Source organism: Pezoporus wallicus, unplaced genomic scaffold (genome assembly GCF_028554395.1).
Source record: "Pezoporus wallicus isolate ANWC-B61680 ecotype Strahan unplaced genomic scaffold, APGP_CSIRO_Pwel_v1 contig_5552, whole genome shotgun sequence".
Classification (NCBI taxonomy): domain Eukaryota; kingdom Metazoa; phylum Chordata; class Aves; order Psittaciformes; family Psittacidae; genus Pezoporus; species Pezoporus wallicus.
Genome location: NW_026640754.1, coordinates 4835330 through 4856191, shown reverse-complemented (window position 1 = coordinate 4856191; position 20862 = coordinate 4835330). Strand labels below are relative to the sequence as shown.

The 20862-nt window shown below is 41.5% G+C and overlaps 1 protein-coding gene across 5 annotated transcripts in view; it reads left to right on the top strand.

The window, feature by feature from the left end:
* The window catches only part of STOX2 (storkhead box 2), a 149737-nt gene that overhangs the window by 82690 nt on the left and 46185 nt on the right, over positions 1 to 20862 (top strand). Inside the window, exon 2 of one of the 5 annotated variants that reach the window (XM_057420245.1) lies at positions 17497 to 17578. The exons of the other annotated variants lie outside the window; for them this stretch is intronic. Coding sequence (XP_057276228.1) covers positions 17536 to 17578 — 43 coding nt within the window. The 5' untranslated portion in view covers positions 17497 to 17535. The remainder of the gene's footprint in view (positions 1 to 17496; positions 17579 to 20862) is intronic. 5 annotated transcript variants of the gene reach the window in all.

Sequence of the window (20862 nt, the reverse complement as noted above, 5' to 3'; positions counted from 1 at the left end):
GTCTGTATAATTACTTTAGTTGCAGAGGTAGCCTTCAGTAACCATGAGTGTAAAATTAAGGCATCTTTTGGAAACCTTATTTTAAACCCTGCATTCTTAACTATCTCTTTTCACAAGAGTAGCTATGTAAGGTATTGTTTGTTGTACAGCCATGTGCCATAACTTTCCATCAGATACATGGTCTGCCACATTGCCCTGTGCAGCACAATAAAGCATAGTTCATGTCAGTTTATTAAACTTTATATGTTGCAAACCTGTGCTCTGTGTGTGTGCTATGGGAATGCACGCTAAGCCCATGAGTGTCCGATTCTGTCCTTTAGTGGGAGCAGTGCACAAATCTTTGGTTGACTGTTCAGGGTGCAAAGCTTAAATCCCAGCAGTGCTGCATCCTGGGAATGATGCACGTACCTGTCTCTCTTGCACATATTCTTGGCCTACATCAGGGAATTGGAAAGGCTGAGGAGGGCATAGCTGTAACTGCTGAGTAATGCTGCCTTTTAATTGAAGTCTGCCTTTGAGTAAGGGCCATAGATTGGACAGCTAGAGAAACTGGGGCAGGCTTACCAGAAACAAGGGTGGATGTGATGGCAGTGAACAAGAAGAGGAGTTGTGGGCAGAGCTGCTGTTCTGCCAGAGCAGGCTTGTGTTCTTACGTCCTGGCCACAAGAAATACGCTTTCCCAGCTTACCCTTAGCTTTCAATTTAAGTCATTTAACACACTGGATTTAAATCAGGACCATTGCTCCTTCACTTGCATGTCTCTGAGCTCATTTCAAAAGTGAGTAATTGATACAGCACTTTTGTGCCTACCAGATGATAATGTCATTCAGTTTTCATCCCAGTGCTGATTGTTCCAACAGTGCAGTCAGCTTTTCATCATTACCCCTTTTATCCTAACAGTATTACCTTTTTCTATAAGAAAAAGGTAATCTACATCTACAAGAAATTTACAAAAGGAAAATGAAGTGTTTCACTGTAGCTTGTGTTTAGAGTTAAATCATGAAAAGGTAAGTTAAAAAAGTTAAGGATGCCTGTGTCATTGTAATTCATTCGCCAGTTAGTGGGGCAGGTGAACAGGATGGTGTATTTAAAGCAATGAGAAAGCACACGAAATGATGTTGGTGTTGGATTTTACTTGTGGCTTGGTGTCAAACCAAGCTCTGTCAACATCAGGTGTGGCAAAACAGCTGCCCTCGGGAAGTGTCATGTTTTCTGTGGTAACAAATAATCTTCAAACCCAACTCTTCAGATCAGAGCATTTGACTTGTGTTTTATGCTCCTAAATGGATGCATGTGTGTGGTTGCTATGCATAATGCTGCGAGAGTGTTTTGTTGTGGGGGACCTTCTCAGCTATACGCTGCCATGCAATGACAGTTTTGGTTGATGTCTTCCAGCAAGATATGGGAAGAGTGTGGAAAATTTTCCCTTTTTTACCACAAGTGAGCACTGAAGAGTGGCCAGGTCAGTTAAGACCCAGGTCTGTCTTGGCCTCTGCTGTGTCCATCTATGACCAAAACCGGGTGCACAGGGAAGTGGGAAAGGAGAACAAATGCACGTAGTGCTTCCCCTGGTATGCTTCCCCACAGATAACACAGTTTGTTTAGCAATCCTCAAGAGTTTTCCCTTGCAGGTGCATTGTGGTACCAGAGAATATTAGGGGAGTGACAACTGCTCACCTTGTATACAAGGAGCTGCCCTGTGGCAGCCCCGAGTTACGTGCATTGTCAGTACAAACTTGCATTATAGAATCATAGAATAGTTAGGGTTGGAAAGGACCTTAAGATCATCTAGTTCCAGCCCCCCTGCCATGGGCAGGGACACCTCACACTAAACCATCTCATCCAAGGCTTCATCCAACCCGGTCTTGAACACTGCCAGGGATGGAGCATTCACAACCTCTCTGGTCAACCTATTCCAGTGCCTCACCACCCTAGCAGGAAAGAATTTCCTCCTTGTATCCAATCTAAACTTCCCCTGTTTAAGTTTTAGGTCTCTGTCCTTTCCTGTCCTGCGGCATTTCTCACTAATGATGAATATACTCACATGTGAAGGAGGTTTTGAGGCTGTTGGTATTTTTGCTGGTGGAAAAGCAGCAGATCAGCTGTGAGGTCAAGAGGCAACATCAGTTCCCTCTCTCCAAATACAACACACACAAATTCCAGTTTTCTGTAACTGGGATATTAATAGTATTCACATCATCACATTCTTTTCTGAAGTCATGAAAGAAGCATTTGTTAGTTATTTGTGTAATTCCACTTATTCCTTCTTTCACTTAGTTTTATTCCTTTAGTTCCTCCCTTTCCTTCCCCTCTGAATTCTGGGCACCATAAGTTATCTCATCTTGAAGGTGACACATGCTTAGATTAAAGGCTCGCATTAAGCTGGAGTTTCTTGTTACATCAACTCTTGACATTCCAAAAATGTCAACTCGTAATTCAAATTGCAGGCAGGATCTGATGCCAAGATGTTAGCCATTTCCAAGTCTTATTAGTCAGAACTGCTGTTTCAAGACACAGTTGACCTGAGAAAATACTGCAGAAGTGGATCCTAACCTTTCATGTCTCCAAGGTATCCCCTTTCCTTATATTGGAGGCATTGGCTGGCTCACAAAATTAATCTCGGTTGAGAGGTAATTGTTCAGCTAATAGCTAAAGGCCATAACTTTCCAGCATGGCTTCCTGAGCTTGTCACACTTTGGGTGTCTCAGAGAAAGTGCTGTTTTTTGCAGGAGCAAAGCATTCAGTGTCTCTGAAGGCTGGTAAACTGGGCCGTGCAGTTTTCAAAAGCCACATGTCTTGATTTGCATCTGTGCTTGCACAGACTCTATCCATGTGCTCAATGAATAGGCTGCCTTTGAAAATGGTGGTGGAATACAGAGCTGAATAGCTGCTGGTTGCCATCATCTCTGCAGAGCTGCCAAAGCACCCAACAAACTTATGTCCCTAAGCCCCTTTAATGCATAGATCAGCATCATACAAATATATCTTCTGAAGTAGATTTCAGGTATGTTGTAAATGCAGGTGGAGATGACTGCATGTGGTGTTTTTTACAGTGATTGGAAAATTCCATTGTCCAGCCCTCCCAAGGGATGCTGTATGCGCAATCAGTGACGCTCATGAAAATCATCTTTCTGCTGTTTGTGTGCAAAATGACTTTATGCATGTGCTCAGTGGCGTAATATATAGGTTATATATAATTTCACCTTACACTTATGTTCATTTTTAGATGTATTTTTAATCTCTATCCTTCTACTGAGGTTTTTATTCTACTTGTTCATACAGCGTCGGCACACATCCATTTCATGTATTCCATTTGAGGAGACAATATTGGCTTTGAACAACCTGGTCTAGTGGAAGGTCTCCCTGCCCATGGCAGCAGCATTGAAACTAGATGATCTTGAAGTTCCCTTCAATCCAAACCATTCTGTAATTCAACGATATTGTGTGGCAGCATGAGTGTATTTTGTTTATGCTTTGTGTACATCCGCAGGTGTTTAATTTAGGTGTGCATGCTGTTAGTAATTGTAATTGATGTTGCAGATGTGTTTGCTAGCAAGACTAAAATATAAACATTGGAAAAAATAATGCAAATAGTAGAAAACATGGGATGCAAGCCAATCAAAATTACAGAAAAGTGATGAAATTTAGTTATAAGTTAAAAAAAAAAAGGAATTCATTCTTAGTGATCTTTGAATTTGTCACTTCTTGTTTCATCTGCAGAAGTGTTGTTAACCACTGCTGCACCACTGAGATTCACACGGGAGATTGATTTTTGTTCACTGCATTCCATGTCTAATCTGTATAGTGTGTGCTTAATCAGAGTAACTCCAAAGTGGACGATTGTAGAGTCTGAAGTTACTATTACATATTAAAAAATTAGCATTTTAAATTATAATGTGCAGTAAGAATGTACCAAATGTCCCTTTCAGAATCTAAAACCTTTATTTTGTGAATTCTTGAAAAAAGTATGTGCTTTTAATGTGTATTATCTTATTGATGTCGCTCTAAATTGGAACAACATCAATTTGATGGATGGACCACTCGGTGGATAAAGAACTGGCTGGATGTCTGCACGCAAAGAGTTGTGTTCAATGGCTCAATGTCCAGCTGGAGACCAGTAATGAGTGGCGTCCCTCAGGGATTGGTATTGGGACTGGTCTTGTTTAACATCCTTGTTGGCGACACGGACAGTGGGATTGAGTGCGCCCTCAGCAAGTTTGCCAATGACACCAAGCTGTGTGGTTCGGTTGATACCCTGGAGGAAAGGAATGCCATCCAGAGGGACCTTGACACACTTGTGAGGTGGGCTGATGCCAACCTCATGAAGTTTAACCATGCCAAGTGCAAGGTCCTGCACCTGGGTCGGAGCAATGCCAGGCACAGCTACAGGTTGGGCGGAGAAGAGATTCAGAGCAGCCCTGCGGAGAAGGACTTGGGGGTGTTGGTCGATGAGAAAATGAACATGAGCTGGCAGTGTGCGCTTGCAGCCCAGAAAGCCAACCGTATCCTGGGCTGCATCAAAAGGAGCGTGACCAGCAGGTCGAAAGAGGAGATCCTGCCCCTCTACTCTGCTCTTGTGAGACCTCACCTGGAGTATTGTGTGCAGTTCTGGTGTCCTCAACATAAAAAGGGCATGGAACTGATGGAACAAGTCCAGGGAAGGGCCACGAGGGTGATCAGGGGACTGGAGCACCTCCCGTATGAAGACAGGCTGAGGAAGTTGGAGCTGTTCAGCCTGGAGAAGAGAAGGCTGCATGGAGACCTCATAGCAGCCTTCCAGTATCTGAAGGGGGCCTATAGGGATGCTGGAGAGGGACTCTTCATTAGGGACTGGAGTGACAGGACAAGGGGTAACGGGTTAAAATTTAAACAGGGGAAGTTTAGATTGGATATAAGAAGGAAATTCTTTCCTGTTAGGGTGGTGAGGCACTGGAATGGGTTGCCCAGGGAGGTTGTGAATGCTCCATCCCTGGCAGTGTTCAAGGCCAGGTTGGAAGAGGCCTTGGGTGATACGATTTAGCGTAAGGTGTCCCTGCCCACGGCAGGGGGTTTGGAACTAGGTGATCTTAAGGTCCTTTCCAACCCTAACGATTCTATGATTCTAATATAGACAAAACACCAAAGGTAAATGTGAAGTGTTTAATTTGGCTTCCCTAATTCTAGGATCATTGAAAATGACCTGATAGACCATGGTGTCAAATTCTTCTCTGTATAGCAGTGCGGGTCTGTTGATTTTTTTAAATGTTTTGTAGCTAGTTTATTGTAGCATGAGAGTAAAAGCAAGGCCTTTGAGTCCATTGCTGTCAACAGTAGAATAGTTTCTCTATTTCAAGGTCAAAGAAGACCAGGGATCATTTGAAGCATGAAAATCAGTACACTTTAGTCCTCTGTTTGTTAGTGGTGTTGGTTTATTCTTAATTGTCTGATTTAAAGGGAGATATACATGCTCACATTGACTAACACTGTGTCTTTGCATCAGCATCATTGAAATTAATGGTGTTACTGCTGTGACAGTGGTGGTCGCAGTGTAGTTTTGCATGTGCACATAGGCTGGTGATCCCTTGCATGCACAAGGGTCGAAAGTGGACTTAGAGCTTATGGTGCTCAGGTGGAAGTAAGGGGAAGCCCATGGGGCACTTATGTCAGAAGCACGTAGGTGAACTAAGGGGAAGAACTGGAGCCTAAAGCTGTTACTGCTGAGTATTACTTGCAGACAGTCCTAGAACCAGGGCGAGGTGCCAGATTTCACATTAAGATGTCATGCCTGCTGAAACATGCTGTGGTGTGACATCAGAGTTTACCTTTCCCTCCCGTGATCCCAAGCTGCACCTAGTGTCACTGCAACCTGGCACTCCCTCCCTTTGATTTTGCCAGTAGTTTGGAAAAGCAGGTGGAAAACTCAGGTGTTCAAAGGGAGATGTCTCAGAGTAGAGACTGTGGGGCTTTCCCTGGTAGTTACTCACAACCAGCTATTAAAGTGAAGTGCCAGGAAGTTTGTGTGAGCTGTGTTTTCCCACTGGTTTCTTTCACAGAACTTCTCTCTCTTGTGGGTGCTCTGATGTCTCTTTGTATGACTGAGCTTCAGCTTCTGTCCTTCCTCAGTGCACCTTGGGATGGGTTACCAAAACTTGTGGGGACATACGAGCTTTGAGACTGTTCCCCCTCTGCCAGATTTGCTTCTTGCTATCCGAGAGTTACACTGTGGAAGAACTGGCACTGCAGGGCTAAGAGAGACAGCTGTGTCACACCATGCGTTCCATTCCAGACCCCCCAAAAGGTCTGTGGACATGGCTCCTAGCAGTATATGGGGCCCCAAATTCAGAGTATTTAATTTACTTAATAGATTATAGAAAAATACGGTTAAACCCAAACCATTTTACTGAGAGCAGAAGGTGTGTTTTGATAATCCTAATTTCAGAGCTTGTCACTATCAAGTCTTTTAAGCTATTCCCCTTGCCTTTTCAGCAGTGGAGAGGAGTAAGCTATGTAACTTCTAGAAACCTGTGGGCTATGCTGTCTGTTGCAAAGCATAAGTGCCCCTTTCTACTTTGGGAGTAGGATAATTTGTTTAATTCAGCATCAAGGGGAACATTGGATGTGTACATATTAAAGGAACGGGCCAACAAATAAGGTTGGAACATTCAGCAGCATTTCACAACTCTGAAATGAAATCTATGAAGTGCAGTGTTAGCAAATGTTTATATAAAACATGCTACGGTATTACACTGAACAATTATACCTCTCTTATCTCAGGCACTTATCTCTAGCTAAAGCCAAGTGGCTTGCAGGTTTAAATTGCTCAGTATTTTTGAAGTCAGTGTGGTAATGAAATATGCTAAGCAGCTGGGTTTCGTGTGTGAGCATTTTGGGTATTTTTTTTGGCCTGACTGCTTTTATGTTTGAAGACACAATAATCATGCAGTCAGAAGGAAAAGGCCAAAGTCTAATGAGTTTAATTGCAAAGAGCTGATGTTCATAGTTGCATTTAAATGTTCTCTTTAGCAATGGCATCTTGACTTTGCCACTTGGGAAATCTGTTGTATAGAAATGTTTATAGAGTCATGGAATCATAAGAGTAGTTAGGGTTGGAAAGGACTCATGAGTGTAAACCCTGTGTTCCCCCTTGTCACTTCTGTCACAGCCATGGCAGGGTGGTGACACTTGGAGACCACCTTGCACTAGGATCTGATGACCTGCCAACAAGTCTGTCTGACCAAGCAATTGTGAATGGATAGGACAGTGTAAGCTAATTTGTTGGATGTCTCATGGCTCCTGCTGTGTTGTATGCTTGTGAAAGCTGTCTGAAACCAGCTCAGAGCAACAGTGAGAGTATATCGAGGCATGGCTTGTCTTGGAGATCTAGAAATCATAGTTATGCTGATATCTTTCTTGGTACATGTAGGTTCCTTGTATTGGTTTTGTTCTGTTAAAAGCAGAAGGCATAACCTGCTCTTGTAGCTTGTGTTTAGATAAGAAGTTCAAGTTTGCTATAGAGTTTAAAATGGAAGAGATTTTTTCCTTTTGGTGTGTGAACTGCAGAAGTTGGAATCCTATGTTGCTTGTCCTCACTTTCATGATTAGGGAAGACAATATCATCTCTTTGCAGTGATGTCTCCATTTTGATTGCAGCTATAGTTTACATGGAGGAATAACGTTAGGGAACAAATAAATACTGGATTTATAGTTCTTCTTTGGGTAGTTCATCAGACAAGACCAGCCAGCTCTTCATGTGACATCTGCAAGTCCTCTGTGGCTCACCAGCAGAGCAAACCTCTGAAATACCGTGGCCTGGTTTTGAAGGTCAAAGATGGGATGTGCTTTCTGGTGGTTCTCAAAGCATCAGCAGTACAGGATGAGTGGAGGTGTAGGGGGTTTTATGGTTTTAATGATGAGTGCACATGGCTTTAAGTGGTTTCCTTTTGATATAAAATCTAACACTCCTGACGTTCCTGTGTTTTGCAGCTAATCAAAGGTTAACTTCCCTACCCTCCTTCCCTTACTTCTCACTCTCCTCACTCTTCCCTTTCACTGCTCAGATTGTGACTGGGAATAAGTAGGACATTCAGTGTTAGAATTCCTAAATTTTATTTTGTACTGGGACCAGTGAAGCCAAAGAGGCAGGTACTTCTTTGCAGCCAAAAAGACAAGGAACCCAGCAACTAGATGATATTTAAGTGCTGGTTCATAGCTTCTCAATGCTGCCTGCCATGTTTAGCAGTACTTTGCCAGCTTCCGTGTTTGGTTTTCTTTACTACCCTTCTAGCCTTGTCTCACCTTGGGTCCAGTATAACATTTAAGAATTATTGATCATGCTGCTGGCTCTTGAGAGAAGTAGCTTAGCTTCTTTTTTCACGATGGAGAGTTGAATCTGCCTGGAAGGAACTGAGCTGCGGTACTGAGAGGAGCAGCCAGACAAGTGAGACTGGAGAAATAGCTCAAGAGTCCTGAAGGCAAAAGTACTGATGTGTCAAGGGATTTATAAGCTGTGTTTCCGCAGGATTTATAGCCCTTTTTTTCTCAGAACGCCACTGACAAACCTTGCTCACACCAAGGAAACAAGTTGTATTTCAAAGGTTGCGTCACCAAGAGAAAGAGACTGTGTTTGTATTTCATTGATCTCTTAAGGTGTCCTCTAAAACACCTTGAAACATCTCAGGAATGTTGGTGTCCTGACAGTGGATGGCTCTATTCTGAGTTATTTACAACATAAAACTTTTACCTCTTCCTGTGCACTTTGCCAGCCACTTTCAAAAATCTTCCCGTGATGTTTGTAGGAAGTTTGACCTGTAAAATGTCAGTAAGTATGATGAGAATTCCAGAAAAACAAGATTAAGCCACTGATCCTGACCTACCGGCACATCTCTTTTACCACTAGCTCCATCAGATGAGAGTCCGTCTGCAACAACGAGACCCTCTTGCTTTATCTCACCCTCACCTTTTCTGGGCACTCTGCCCCCAGCCGATGCACCCTGCTTTCAGGAGAGGTCCCTTCCCGCAACTCTGCTTTCTGCTGCTGTATCACATAGGCAGAGCTTGAAGTGCAAGGCTTTGATGGTTTCAAGAAGCAAGACCAAGTTTGTTTTTACAGGGGAATCAAAACAAAGCTCTGACTGGTCAGCATAAACAGGGTATCAAGACCTATTGGATTTTGGGCTGCAAGCAATTGCTTTTCAAACTACTTGCTGTGAATATTTAAATACTGTCATTGGCAAGAGAATATATTTTTTTTTAATTTATTTTTTGCTAGGTGGAGACATGTTGTCTCCATACGGATACATTTACTTGCACCCAAAAGTAGTGGTACTTCCCTCTCACCTGGTCAGGATGTTCTACTGGGGTCTGTACAGTGCATTCAGACAAAGCTTAATGCAAATCGGAGTGGCTTCTCAGTAAGGATGCAACAAGAAGTCATAGCAAATTGGAGTATTTTGAGTTTTTCTTGGTACCTTTTTATTAAGAAAAAAATCTTAATTTAAAGATCAAAACCAAATGTGCACTGGTTATTGGCATGGCTTGTGTTTTTCATTTGCGGTAAGTGTAGTTGGTTTTGTTGATGTGGGGCTTTAGGGTTTGGGAGGGAGAGGTAATTGTGTTTATATTTTTGCATGAGCAATGGGGTATTTTGGCTTCCAAGATGACAGTGGTATATTGAAGTAACAGTTTAAAGCTATTCAGATGCAAATACATGTTTGTTGGGTAAGAGTCACTAGCTGACAACTGAAATAAAATGGTCTTGAATTCATTGACCTAACTTTATGTACCAGGTAGCAAAGAATCTTCATCCTAGAAATATAAATTCCAGTGTTAAATATGACCTGGGATGCTACTTTTCTCCCATTCTTAAACCATTCATTGAAAAGAAGGAAAAGAAAAAAGAAACTAAGAATTAAGGTTACTCTGACCTTCAGTTTAGTCATTCTTCTATGCAAAAAGGAATGTTTTTAAATCATGTGGCTCACTTATGTTGCACTTGTGTTCCAGTGTTCCACACTGTTCTAATTCAGAGCATTCGGGATTTTGAAGTAGTTTAGTCAGACTTTTAAACTAAAATAAATAGGCATATGGTAAGTAGAAGAACATATATTCACTGTGCTGCCTCCAAATTCTTTTGAGGTCAAGAATCTGAAAACAAGAACCTGTAGCGTGGCTTGTGAACACAATAGGAACAGCTGGTGCTCAGCACTTTTGAAAACGAGGTCACTTTATTCTTGGTTGAAATGTGCAAAATGGGTCATGTGGGCATAGGCAGAAGGCAAAGGCAAAGCACGTGACCATTTATTACCAGGTTGTCCATGTTTCCAGAACTAGCTGGTTGAAAGGATTCAGTTAAACAAGGGATACTGGGGTAGGTCTCCGTTTCCCCCAGCTTTGAAAGCGTAGCTCCCACTAGGAAAGTAGATTGCTGCTATGTATTTACAGAGGTCTGCTCATCCTAAGTATGACATCATCCATATTTTCTGCAGCCACCCATCCCTTGTGTGCCTTTCTGCTTGTCCTTCACATAACCTACTTTAGGAAACACTGCTCTATTGTACAGTCCTTGGGAACGCTGCCTCTTCACCAGTCTCAGCCCAGGGACTTCCCTGGTCCTGACAGCAAAACAAAGGAGAAAATACCAACCGAACATGCACAAAACCCATAGCATCGTCAGCAAAATCTAAAGGTGTATTAGGAAGGACAACAAGAACTCTGCTTAGATTTGACCATTGTGTTTTCATTAGAAATATTCTGTGCAAATTATATATAAGTTGGGGTTCTGCACTTTTGGTTAGCTGAACTGCTGTTGCTAACACATACAAGGTGGTGGTACAGATCATAGGATACAGGTATATCAGTGTTTGCAGATTTGAGACCTGATAATGGTCGCTTTTGATTGTTGCGTGCCATGCGACAGAAGTTTAGCATGGGAACTGGTATGTATTTTCAATTGGAGTGTGCAGGTCTTGGGTTGCAGACCCTGCCTCCAGTCATCCCAGTAGCCTCTACAAATCGCCGTCCAACTGAGCACCTGGAGGGTCAGGTTCATAGAAAAAATCATATTGAAAGGGATCTCATGTGATTATATTCCAAACTCTTCCTTGTGAATTAAGCCATTCCTCTTAAGTGGAGTTGAATATTTGTGCACAAAGAATACTTTTTAAATTAAATTAAATTCTGTTAATGTAGTTGGGAAATAGTACATGTAGATCCCATTGGCCTTAAACAAAAACTTTAATCCCTTGCTAAAATAAATTGCCCGCCCCATTGAAGGACTACCCATTTTTATTATTAATGACTTTACCTAGAAGTGAGTCTCGTTACTTGAGGCCTGTTTTTTATGCTATTTCTTGCTTTAATTGCAAAAAAAAACCCTGATTTCGTTGATCATGTAATACTTCTGTATCATTGTTCTCATGCTTTGTGCTGTTTTGTGTCCAGTGGCTGAAATAACCAAAGAAAGTATGTTGTGACATTATCAAGAATAAACAAAACAGAAGGAAAGAAAACTGTTCTCAAATCGCGTGCATTATGCCTCCCAAGATGGACCTGTGCTAGAGTTAGCCAGGGCTGCATCTCATAGCTAGCACCAGATTTCAGAATTGCCCATGAGAATGCTTCTCATTCCCTTATTATTATTGTAAATTTAATTTACTGAGGCAGGCTTGGTCATTGCCTTCATGCAAGCGAGGTACTTTGCCTGCCTAAACCAAGCATTTTGGCTAGTTTGTAACAAAAGCTGTCAAAAAGAACATGGAGGAAGATGTTGAAGTGGTAATGGCAGCAGTGCAGTGAGTTCTGGACTGCCGAAGCAGAATACAGGCAGGTAGCTCCATGGCTGGCAAAGTGAAGCTAAGCTGGGATATCAGCACACATCGTTGCAGAATACTGTTGCTTGTATGACTTGTTAGTTGTAGGTTTGTTTTGAGAAGTGTTTCTCTTCCATCAAAGAAACTTTAATTGAACTATATCGAAGTATTCAGTAGCAACTAAGTAGTTAATACGAGGATTCAAAATGGGTCAGTTGGGGTTTTTTTGTCCTCTCTACCACGAGGTGTTGAAATCTTTCAGCAGCCGTAACTGCTATCTTGTGATAGCATGTGGCTTTACTACTTTCAGTTTCACCGGTAGAGGAAAGCACTTAAAAAGTGAAGTGTAAGGTTCCCACAGTGTCTTTCTGTTTCCAGGGTTTGCCGTGGATGAATTGCTGCACTGAAGAATGATTAATCACTAGCTGGGAGGTGGAACAAGGGTGGCTGGCATAGCAGACAGAAGCAAAATTGTCTGCTGGACTCCCAGATGAATGGGCTGTGTCTGGAGGAGCAGTGGCGGTGTCTGTCTTGTTTTCGTGTCGTGAATTGTGTCTCCCTTTCGACTTCATCCCAGGTTCAAGTAGATGGTTTTCAGGTCGCGAGGGAAGCTACTGCAGCTTTTGCAGTCATTGCAATGGATTCTTGCTTTCCTAAAAGGGTAACAGTGGTATTTACTAGTCATTCCACAGTACCTCTTGTATTTCATTTCATCCTCAGTTGAAACTGTTGCTGGACTAAAAAATGTAACAGTTTGTAAGTTACTTCTCTGGGATTTAACATGTAGTCATTTCTGTGCTTGCAGGAGTTGCTTGCTGAAGAAGAGGTCTATGTGGTGCGGGTTCTGTTTAGAAAAGAACCATTTCTTAATAGCATGCCTGCAGTATCTCTTTACATGACTATGTTTGTGTTTCCTACTCAGAGCTGAAAGGTTTGTGCATGTGTTACATGGATAAAACTGTTTGGTGCCCTGTAATAATGCAGCGGTGATTTTGGAACTTTGTATTGCATAATACATTTCACTTGAAGTGGCTAGTTTTCTTTTCAACTTTCTGCACAGCCAAGACTTGAAAGAAACTCTCCATCAGAGTGTAAATATCAATACAAGTAGGTTGAAAGGCAGTTCTAGTTGTGCTTTAAGTATAGTAATTGGGAACATGTGAACTGAACGTGTGTCCCCTTAATATGGAGCAAGAGGGATAGAAGAGTAGCTCTTTAAGCCCCTGCTCTGCCTAGAAGACAAATGTCCTCAGTGCAGAGACTGGAAGGCAGTCTTAGGGATCCTTTTAGAGGACAGTGCACAAGCCCTAAGTAGGGTAACTTAGGGGGAAAAAAAAGAAGGTTTATTCCTGGGTAGAACTTCTGCATGCTGTAGAGCTTCAGGGAGATGGTTGCAATCAAACCCTACTGAGACCACAGAGCAGGGCAAGGGCAGGAAGCCCAAAGTGGGTGATGTCAGTAGTCAGCAATGAAAGGAGACCAGAGCAAACCTGCTGTGCTAGATGCATGTCCTGCAACAAGAAAATTGCCCTGGTCAAACAGCTTCCTGCCTATCGACTCTTCCCAAGTCAAACTTATGGCACTTCACTTCTTTACATACCTAAGGTAGTGGCTGCAAAACAGTTCTGATGTCTTTCATTGTGAAATGCACTATTGCAGCTTGCCATACTTAGTGTTGGATGATGTGTTGAACTCCTTAATTTAAAAATCATTCAGGGTGTAATTAGTTTTGTTTGAAATAATCTGGTACTAGGTGTTGTAAGAAATGGGGCTGAACATCTTACCTGTGTTGGTCTTTCCCACCTGCTCCCAACCTCCACCCCAGCACTTACTTGTCTGTAGAAGAAAAGTTTATTCAACAAGTGATGCATGTTTGCATGTATGTATATAGCATAAATACGCAAACTTGATTCTGCACTTTCTTTCTGTGCTTTTTTTGTTCCGTACCATTTAGTTTATTTCAGTGCAGCATACTTGGGTACCGAATGCTGCATCTGCTTTGTTAGATTTGTGGAGTGTTTTACATTTTTAAGTGAAAGCTGTGGGGGCCTATATAGATTCTTTGTTATGCATATGAGCACATTATGCAGGCTTGCTTTATTCTATCTTGATGAGGCTTGCTTTAAGTGCTTTTGCTTTTTGTGCTATGAGTTAAATCAAATGCATGATGCTTTTGTTTTGGTTTTGTGGACAGGTGACTCCCAAACTCTGAAACCCATCTAATCTCCCTGTGAACAATGTCATTATGAATACTTATATGAATACATATTTTTACTATCATTTCGTATGCTTCCTGTCTCTGAGCAAAATTCAGTTGAAATACTCATGGAGATCAAGCACAATGTTTTGTTAATACTGCTACGATGGATTTGCATTCTCACTTCATCAAATTAATACATTTTTTCCCAGTGATAATACTGAGGTCTTCAAGTATTTGGTGCAAGATACTTTTGTCTCTCTCTTTTTCAAGAGTATTTTGACACGCAAACTGAAGCCTGTGCTGGTTTAAATAACTTCTTACAGTAACTGGTATCTGTCATATTGTAAAGACACTTTGCTGATTCTGAGGGAAAACAGCCGGAAGCACTGAAGGAGACAATTTCTTAGGACCCATAATGATGGTGAAATTCTGGTTTAGCCTGACCTCTGCTGGGTAAGCCTTAGACTTGACCCTTCCTTTCTACCCAAACCCAACCCAGCTTTCCCTTTCTACTGACAGTGAGCCATTACCTTCCCTATCCTTTTTGGTTATGTACAAAAGAGCTGAATTAAACCAACCTCCGTAAGTGACGCATAAATATTTCATTTTTGTTGAAAAATTATTATTAAAAAAAAAAGAGGAGTGATTCTTAACCTTCTGTCATTCAACCATTGTCTGATACTGAGAACCTGTGCGTGTATGTTAGGGATATGTATATAAATGGAGAAAACTGTTGGTAAGATAGACGGAGCCTGTCTGTTCTGAAATGAATAGTCCTGTCAGCAGCAAGGATGTAGTACGTTTTCTTAGCATTTAGGTCGCCTCACTCAGTAGTTTGATGTTAATGTCTGTTTTCCCAAGACACTGGGGAAGTAGAAGGAAAAACTGGGAATTGCCTGCCAGAATTTCCCAGAATAGCTGGAACTGTCTTACCACAGTGGCTAGTGAAGTCCCTCCATGATGTCTGCAAGGCTAGACTCAGTAATGTTTGCCTGGGGATGTTCAAGACAAAGCTGGGTTGCAGACCTGCTACCTGTCATCACTGAGGCTGGGAAAACGGGAAAAATGGAAATGTGGGGTACCATATTCTCGCATGTCAGCTTGAGTTGGCTGAGCAGTGCTGCAAGGGAAATGGTGTGCATACGCGGTTGTGGCACATGTTCAATATGGATCACTGTGCTGGGGATGTAAGTGATACTTTTTTATGGGGTTTTAAGGAACTTTGAGAACTTGTTAAAAGCTATGACTGTAACTTGCTGATCTTTTCTTTCTTTTCTGAGCACTGACACCCATAGACTGTGAAACTAACCCAATTTGTTAACAAGCAAAAAACCTGGGAGGAAAAAAAATTGATAAAACTTTTGAGGTCATTCTAGCTGCTTGTGCTCAGTTGTATTGTGGTTTAAACATGTAAAATAAAGGATGCCCTAGTGCATGGGGAAAATAGGGCTTCTCATTTCTAACTGAGCTTATACTCCTCATGTAGGGGAGTACAGGCCCTGGTATGAGGAGCATAGGATTTGTTGAGGTAAACTATAATACCTGCTTATATATTCACAGGAGACATTATTTGTTGCCTTTGTAGCTAAATGTATAACAAGAAATGGAGACTGGTAACCCATGGAGGCAGCCACTGGAAAATTAATCTACCTGGGGTCTCATAAACTGTCTTGAGCTTCTTCTTAATGAACAGTTCTCAGGTGATACATGCCTAGACTGGGAGAGATTACGGGTAGATATTAACAGGATGTTGAGCTAATCACTGACACAGAGCTGGTTTCCCTTCTTTCTTCACTTTGAACCTTAATTACATCCTGAGAATGGAGAGTGAACCAAGAAAGAAAAAAAAACCCCAACCCAAAACAAACAAACAAAACCCCAATCCAAAAATGAGTTCTTAGGAATCAATTTTGGATAGCAAGTTATGGGGTTGAAGTGAGGGTGCTGCTGCCTGGAAGGTATTCTGAATCCTGCGGTAACCTGGGTAGAAATCCTTCCTCTCTGCACCAGATTGTCCCATGATTGGAGGTGCCAAACAGCATTTGGAGACTCTGGATTCCACCCCACTTCTAGTTCCGCCATCCTGCAGGCCAGCAGCCCAGGGCTGTATCGAAATGGATGCCTGTAAAATGTGTTCAGGATGCTCAGCCTGTTAGCGGTGCGGGCCAGCCTAGGCCTTCTGCTCTGGTTTTCACTTGTCATCCCCCAAAGGCCATCCCATCATTTCCCGTAGTCAAGTAAAGAGCTTCTTAGTTTTGTCTCGTTGGTCTCAGATGCCAACAGGACTGTTGTGCTGATGTGTGCTTGCTTGTAGGTCTCCCCCAGTCATAGACTTGTCCAGTTTTTCTTCGGAGGAAAAGCATTTTCCAGACACCTTCCTCTTTAAATGCCCGTGCTTCATAATGAATGGCGTTAGCGTCTACTGGGATACATCCGTTTCCCTAACGCTGTGGACTTTTTTTCTCTCAGGAATTTAAAAACAGACGCTTTGTCTCTTTTTTCCTCTTTATAGCTCTTTAGATATGTTCCCCTTCCCAAACAACCCATCTTCCCTCCTTCTGGAAGAGCATTTCACCTTTCTCATTCAATCATGTGTTCTTTTGCTCTACCCCCCCACCCCCCCCCCCCCTTCCAGGCAGGATAGAGCCCCTTTCTAATCACCCATACTTTTTATCTTCTTTCTGAATCTTAAGCAAAGCCTGTCTGATCTCTGTGTGTGTGCTGGAGCAGAACACGCCAGCATCAGGCCAGGGTGAGGCTGAAAGCAAAATCACGGAAACAGTGATTGAGAGTTGTCATGAAAGCAAAAAGTTAACTTTGTGATTCATTATCTTCTCACACAAGCTAGAAGGTTCTTTCCGTGTTTGTACGTTTGAAGTGCTTGCATTTTGAATGAGCTCAGGAGGTTTATCTGAAGAGGTAGGGTACTGGATTGAGAATTTTAAGTGCACTGTTTGAGCACATTCGTGTGTTTTGGAGTGTGGCATTTGTCAGTTTGTCACATCAGAACATTTAAATTGTTTTCTTTTGGGGTTCTTTTGTTTGGCTTTGTTTTTTGTTTTTTTTTTTTTTTTTTTTAAGGGGGTGCAGGGAGGGTAGTCAGAGAATCAGGATAATGGCTTTAACAAATGGAAATAGTCCAGGCGTTATTAGAAACACATTTGAAATCACCTTAACCCATACAGTTTTGTGTGCATCCTTTGAGTATGTAATAGAATGCACAAAATAGACTCCTCTGAAGAGGCTGCATGGCTTCATCCATGGTATCCCTGAAAGACAGTAATTTTCTTTTTCCTTTTTTTTTTTTTTCCCTTTCAACATGCTTGGAATCTACCTGGATTTTTGTGGCTGCTCCCTACAAGGTAGGAGATCCAGTCAGATAAAGTAGAAGTTCAGGATGAAGTTTCTAGCTAAAATCCTTTTCTGCCTCTTAAAGTTTGTCTGTGTCTTAGTTTATTGCACTTTCAGAAAGTTGGTGCTACTTTTTAATGGATATTTTATTTTTTTCAGTTAATAGCTGGTTAATGAATAGCCCTGACTGTTAGAAGAATGATGCATCCAATACAACAGAAGCATGGGGACATTCCCAGTGGTATGTCTGCCTTGTTTTGTGAGACACTATCCATCATTAAATTTTCATTTAAAACAGCTGGTGTTAGGTGCTCATCTTGTGGGAGGCAATAAGAATGTTTGGGACCTTCTCATTCACATCTTGGTCATAGATAATTAATATTAAATGATGCTATTAAGGATCTAGGCTTCAATAAGAGACTGTAAAGAGACTCAATCTCTATATTCTTGACCACAATGTTAAGGCATAAGATCACAGAGAGGACAGAAAAATGCCTGAATGTTGTGTCCAGCTTCAAGAACCTGTCCACTAGTTAGATCCTCTTTTGACAATGCTTGGTTTTTACTGCTATTTGATATGTTCACTAACAGTGAGAAAATGCCGGCTTTTCATGGGCTTTGAGTGTTGATAAGCTTTAAGGCAGAACTACAGCAGATCTTTAAAACAGTCTTGGAGGTTTTGCCATGCAACAACCAAAACTCATTTTTCCAGATTATTTTAGTATGTGTTAGAAATTGGCGACACAATGTTTTCTTAGCATGATCTATTCACTTAAAGAAAGGTTACCCTTTCCGATCCCTTGAATATCAAAGTAGGAACAAACTGAGGGCTGGCAGTCCCTTCCGACAGAAATGCTTGGGTAAACTCTCCAAATCATTCCCAGGAGCAGACTGTCTGCTCCTGAGGCTCCCTCTTCACTCAAGTTGCTTAATCTGCAGCCATATACCACGTCCCAGCCTGACCTGAAAAAACCCTGCTAGTTCCACATTGTTACAGCAGCAAGCCTGGGCTGCTAAGCTTGACAGTGTCCCTCAGAGCTGATAAGCAACTCTCAAGGCGGGGAGGATGAAATCACACTCTAGACAACTTCCCTGTTCTGGTTCCTTTGCTTAGGGCTTGTCTTTATCGCTTCAGAATCAAGATCTGAAATTAAAAATAAACATTTCCAAAGCAGTCCTGCTGCCCTGCAGGGGTTTGTCTTTATGCTTGCTCCTTTGTAGCCTGTCTTCCAGGTATTCAGATGCTTCTCCAGCTACATTCCCACAGCTGCCTTCTGGTAGGGGCCTGAATCTGAAGGGTGGGGCCTTTGGGTGGGGTCCCATCTCTTGCTGCTGCTGCAGATGACTGTTAAAAAGTTTTTACAAATAGTTCTGGATGCATTTTTTTAAACCAGGTTTTGTCGCTACTAGTCCCCTAGAAGGCTGTGCCATTACCCTGCTGCTGATCTGCCTAGCAGTCTTGGTCTCGGTTCCTATCTGAATTTTCTGTTTGCTGAACCAACACTCTTTTCTGGGTGATGCATGGTGAGCATCTCCCCCAGGGCTGGCTGGCTTTACTCTTTACTGTCCATTCTGCCTAAATGGGTAGCTTAGCATAAGAAAGTGGTCAACTTATGTGGTGCAAAATGAGGTGGGTTTTAACTTATATTTTAAGTTAGTAGAATTATTAGTAGAATTATTGAGACAGTCATGCTTTAGATGCTGACTTAGTCTTTGGAAAGAATCCATTCTACACTTCATCAGCTGTTCCCTTTTAGTTTCTTTTCAGTTTGTTTTTTCTGTAAGTGTTACAGACAAGATCTCTGTCTCAGACTTAAAATATTCCTGCTTTCTTTCTGAAACATTTCTTCAAGCTCTTTCTTATTTTTTGAATGCATGAAGTGCTTAATGCCCTCAATCTGCATGAAAATGTTTTGTATATAACTCTAAAAACTCCCTTAGGACTGTAGACTTTTTTAAAATGGAACAATTTAAACATTTTCCACACAAATGGGCACGTGGGGCAAATGTCATTATAAAAGTTGTAATATTGGTTAGATATTGTCACTGTTTTCTGGTTGGGTTTTTTTGTTTTTCTTTAAGATCTGCCTCTCTAGTCATGGTGGAAATTACAAGTCAGATAGTGTCAGCATGATTTCTATTACTAGCAGAGAAGTAATGAGTTGGTAAGGCTAGGAGGTTAGATGTTAGTAAGAAAGATAAACAATAGATAGATAGTCTTCTGTGCTTCAGTCAACATGGTGCAGGTGTTGAGGCTGATGTAATGGTGTTGCTGCTTCCCTACTCTGAGTTGTACATACATATTTATAAACACATGCAAATCAATCCAGTATTGCGTTTGCGAGATAAATTAACAAAACAGGGACTGAGCTGCAGAACAAGTCAAAAATGCTTCAAGTTCAAATCCTGCTCAGCCTGAATGAAAATTTTCAGTGGAAACTAATGTGTTAAGATTCTCAAGTTTCGCATAAGGAAATGGATGATACTGAATATTCTTGTAAGGATATATGTTGAAATTTGTGTTTAAAACTTGAGGCTTACGTATGGTTGACTAGTAGACAGAAGCTCTGTTTTGTGGAGGTTTTTGGATTCTAAGGAAATTGTTTTCTGATTTGAAACAGAATTCTAATGTAGTCAGATTTCACGTGGAAGAAAATCTTAATCCCAGGATTTTTAGGGCAGATGAAATACTGAATTCCAGCAGAATCAGACTCAATTTTGTTTCAAATTTGACTGTTTAAATGTTTTAAATATTGTTCTACCTAATGAAGCCTTTCAGAAGAAACTAATGTGAAGGGAAGAAACACTTCATGTAGGAATACAGTAACAGGAAGTTCTGACTTTTGTCAAAATATTTCTCCCTCCAAAATGAGTATTTCACAATATAAGTATGTTTTTCTGTTACATTTGAATATCAGTGTAATTGTATTCTACACAGTAGGACGTCATTCATGTGAAGCCATTCTTTATGTGTGTCATCTGTCGTTCTGGGAAGATAACTCCAGCAGCTGGGTGGAGAAATGCGGGCTTTGCCTGTCTTCCCCTGCGTGTTATTTTCCACTTGAATGGTTGGTATCTGATGTCTAATAGACCATATTCCTTGGGAAACTCAGTTATAGCTTGTGATGGTTTTTAACAGATCCTTGTTACTTTTGATGAAAATGGGTACATGCTGTCTCTGTCAGAACAGCACTATTTTTAACACATTCTTGGAATGGGTGCTACTTAGATCCTTGTTTATTCCAGCTATGTGTCCTTACTTTGTTCAAGTGTCAATGGGCTGTTGGATATGACAAACTATGCTTGCTTTTGCAAACTCTGCCCCTTGTAAATAAAACCAGTGTGGGTAGGCGTGAACGCAGGTGCTATTAAACCAGATGATTTTAGTAAGCCTTTTTAAAACACTGAAAAGTCCAGCTGTTACATGGACTTGCTGTCAGGATGATGACTGTCATTTCTGTGGTGAGTGGTCATGCTGCAATGCAGTTTAATGATAAATGAGCAGTGCTTACATTTAACTAGTTA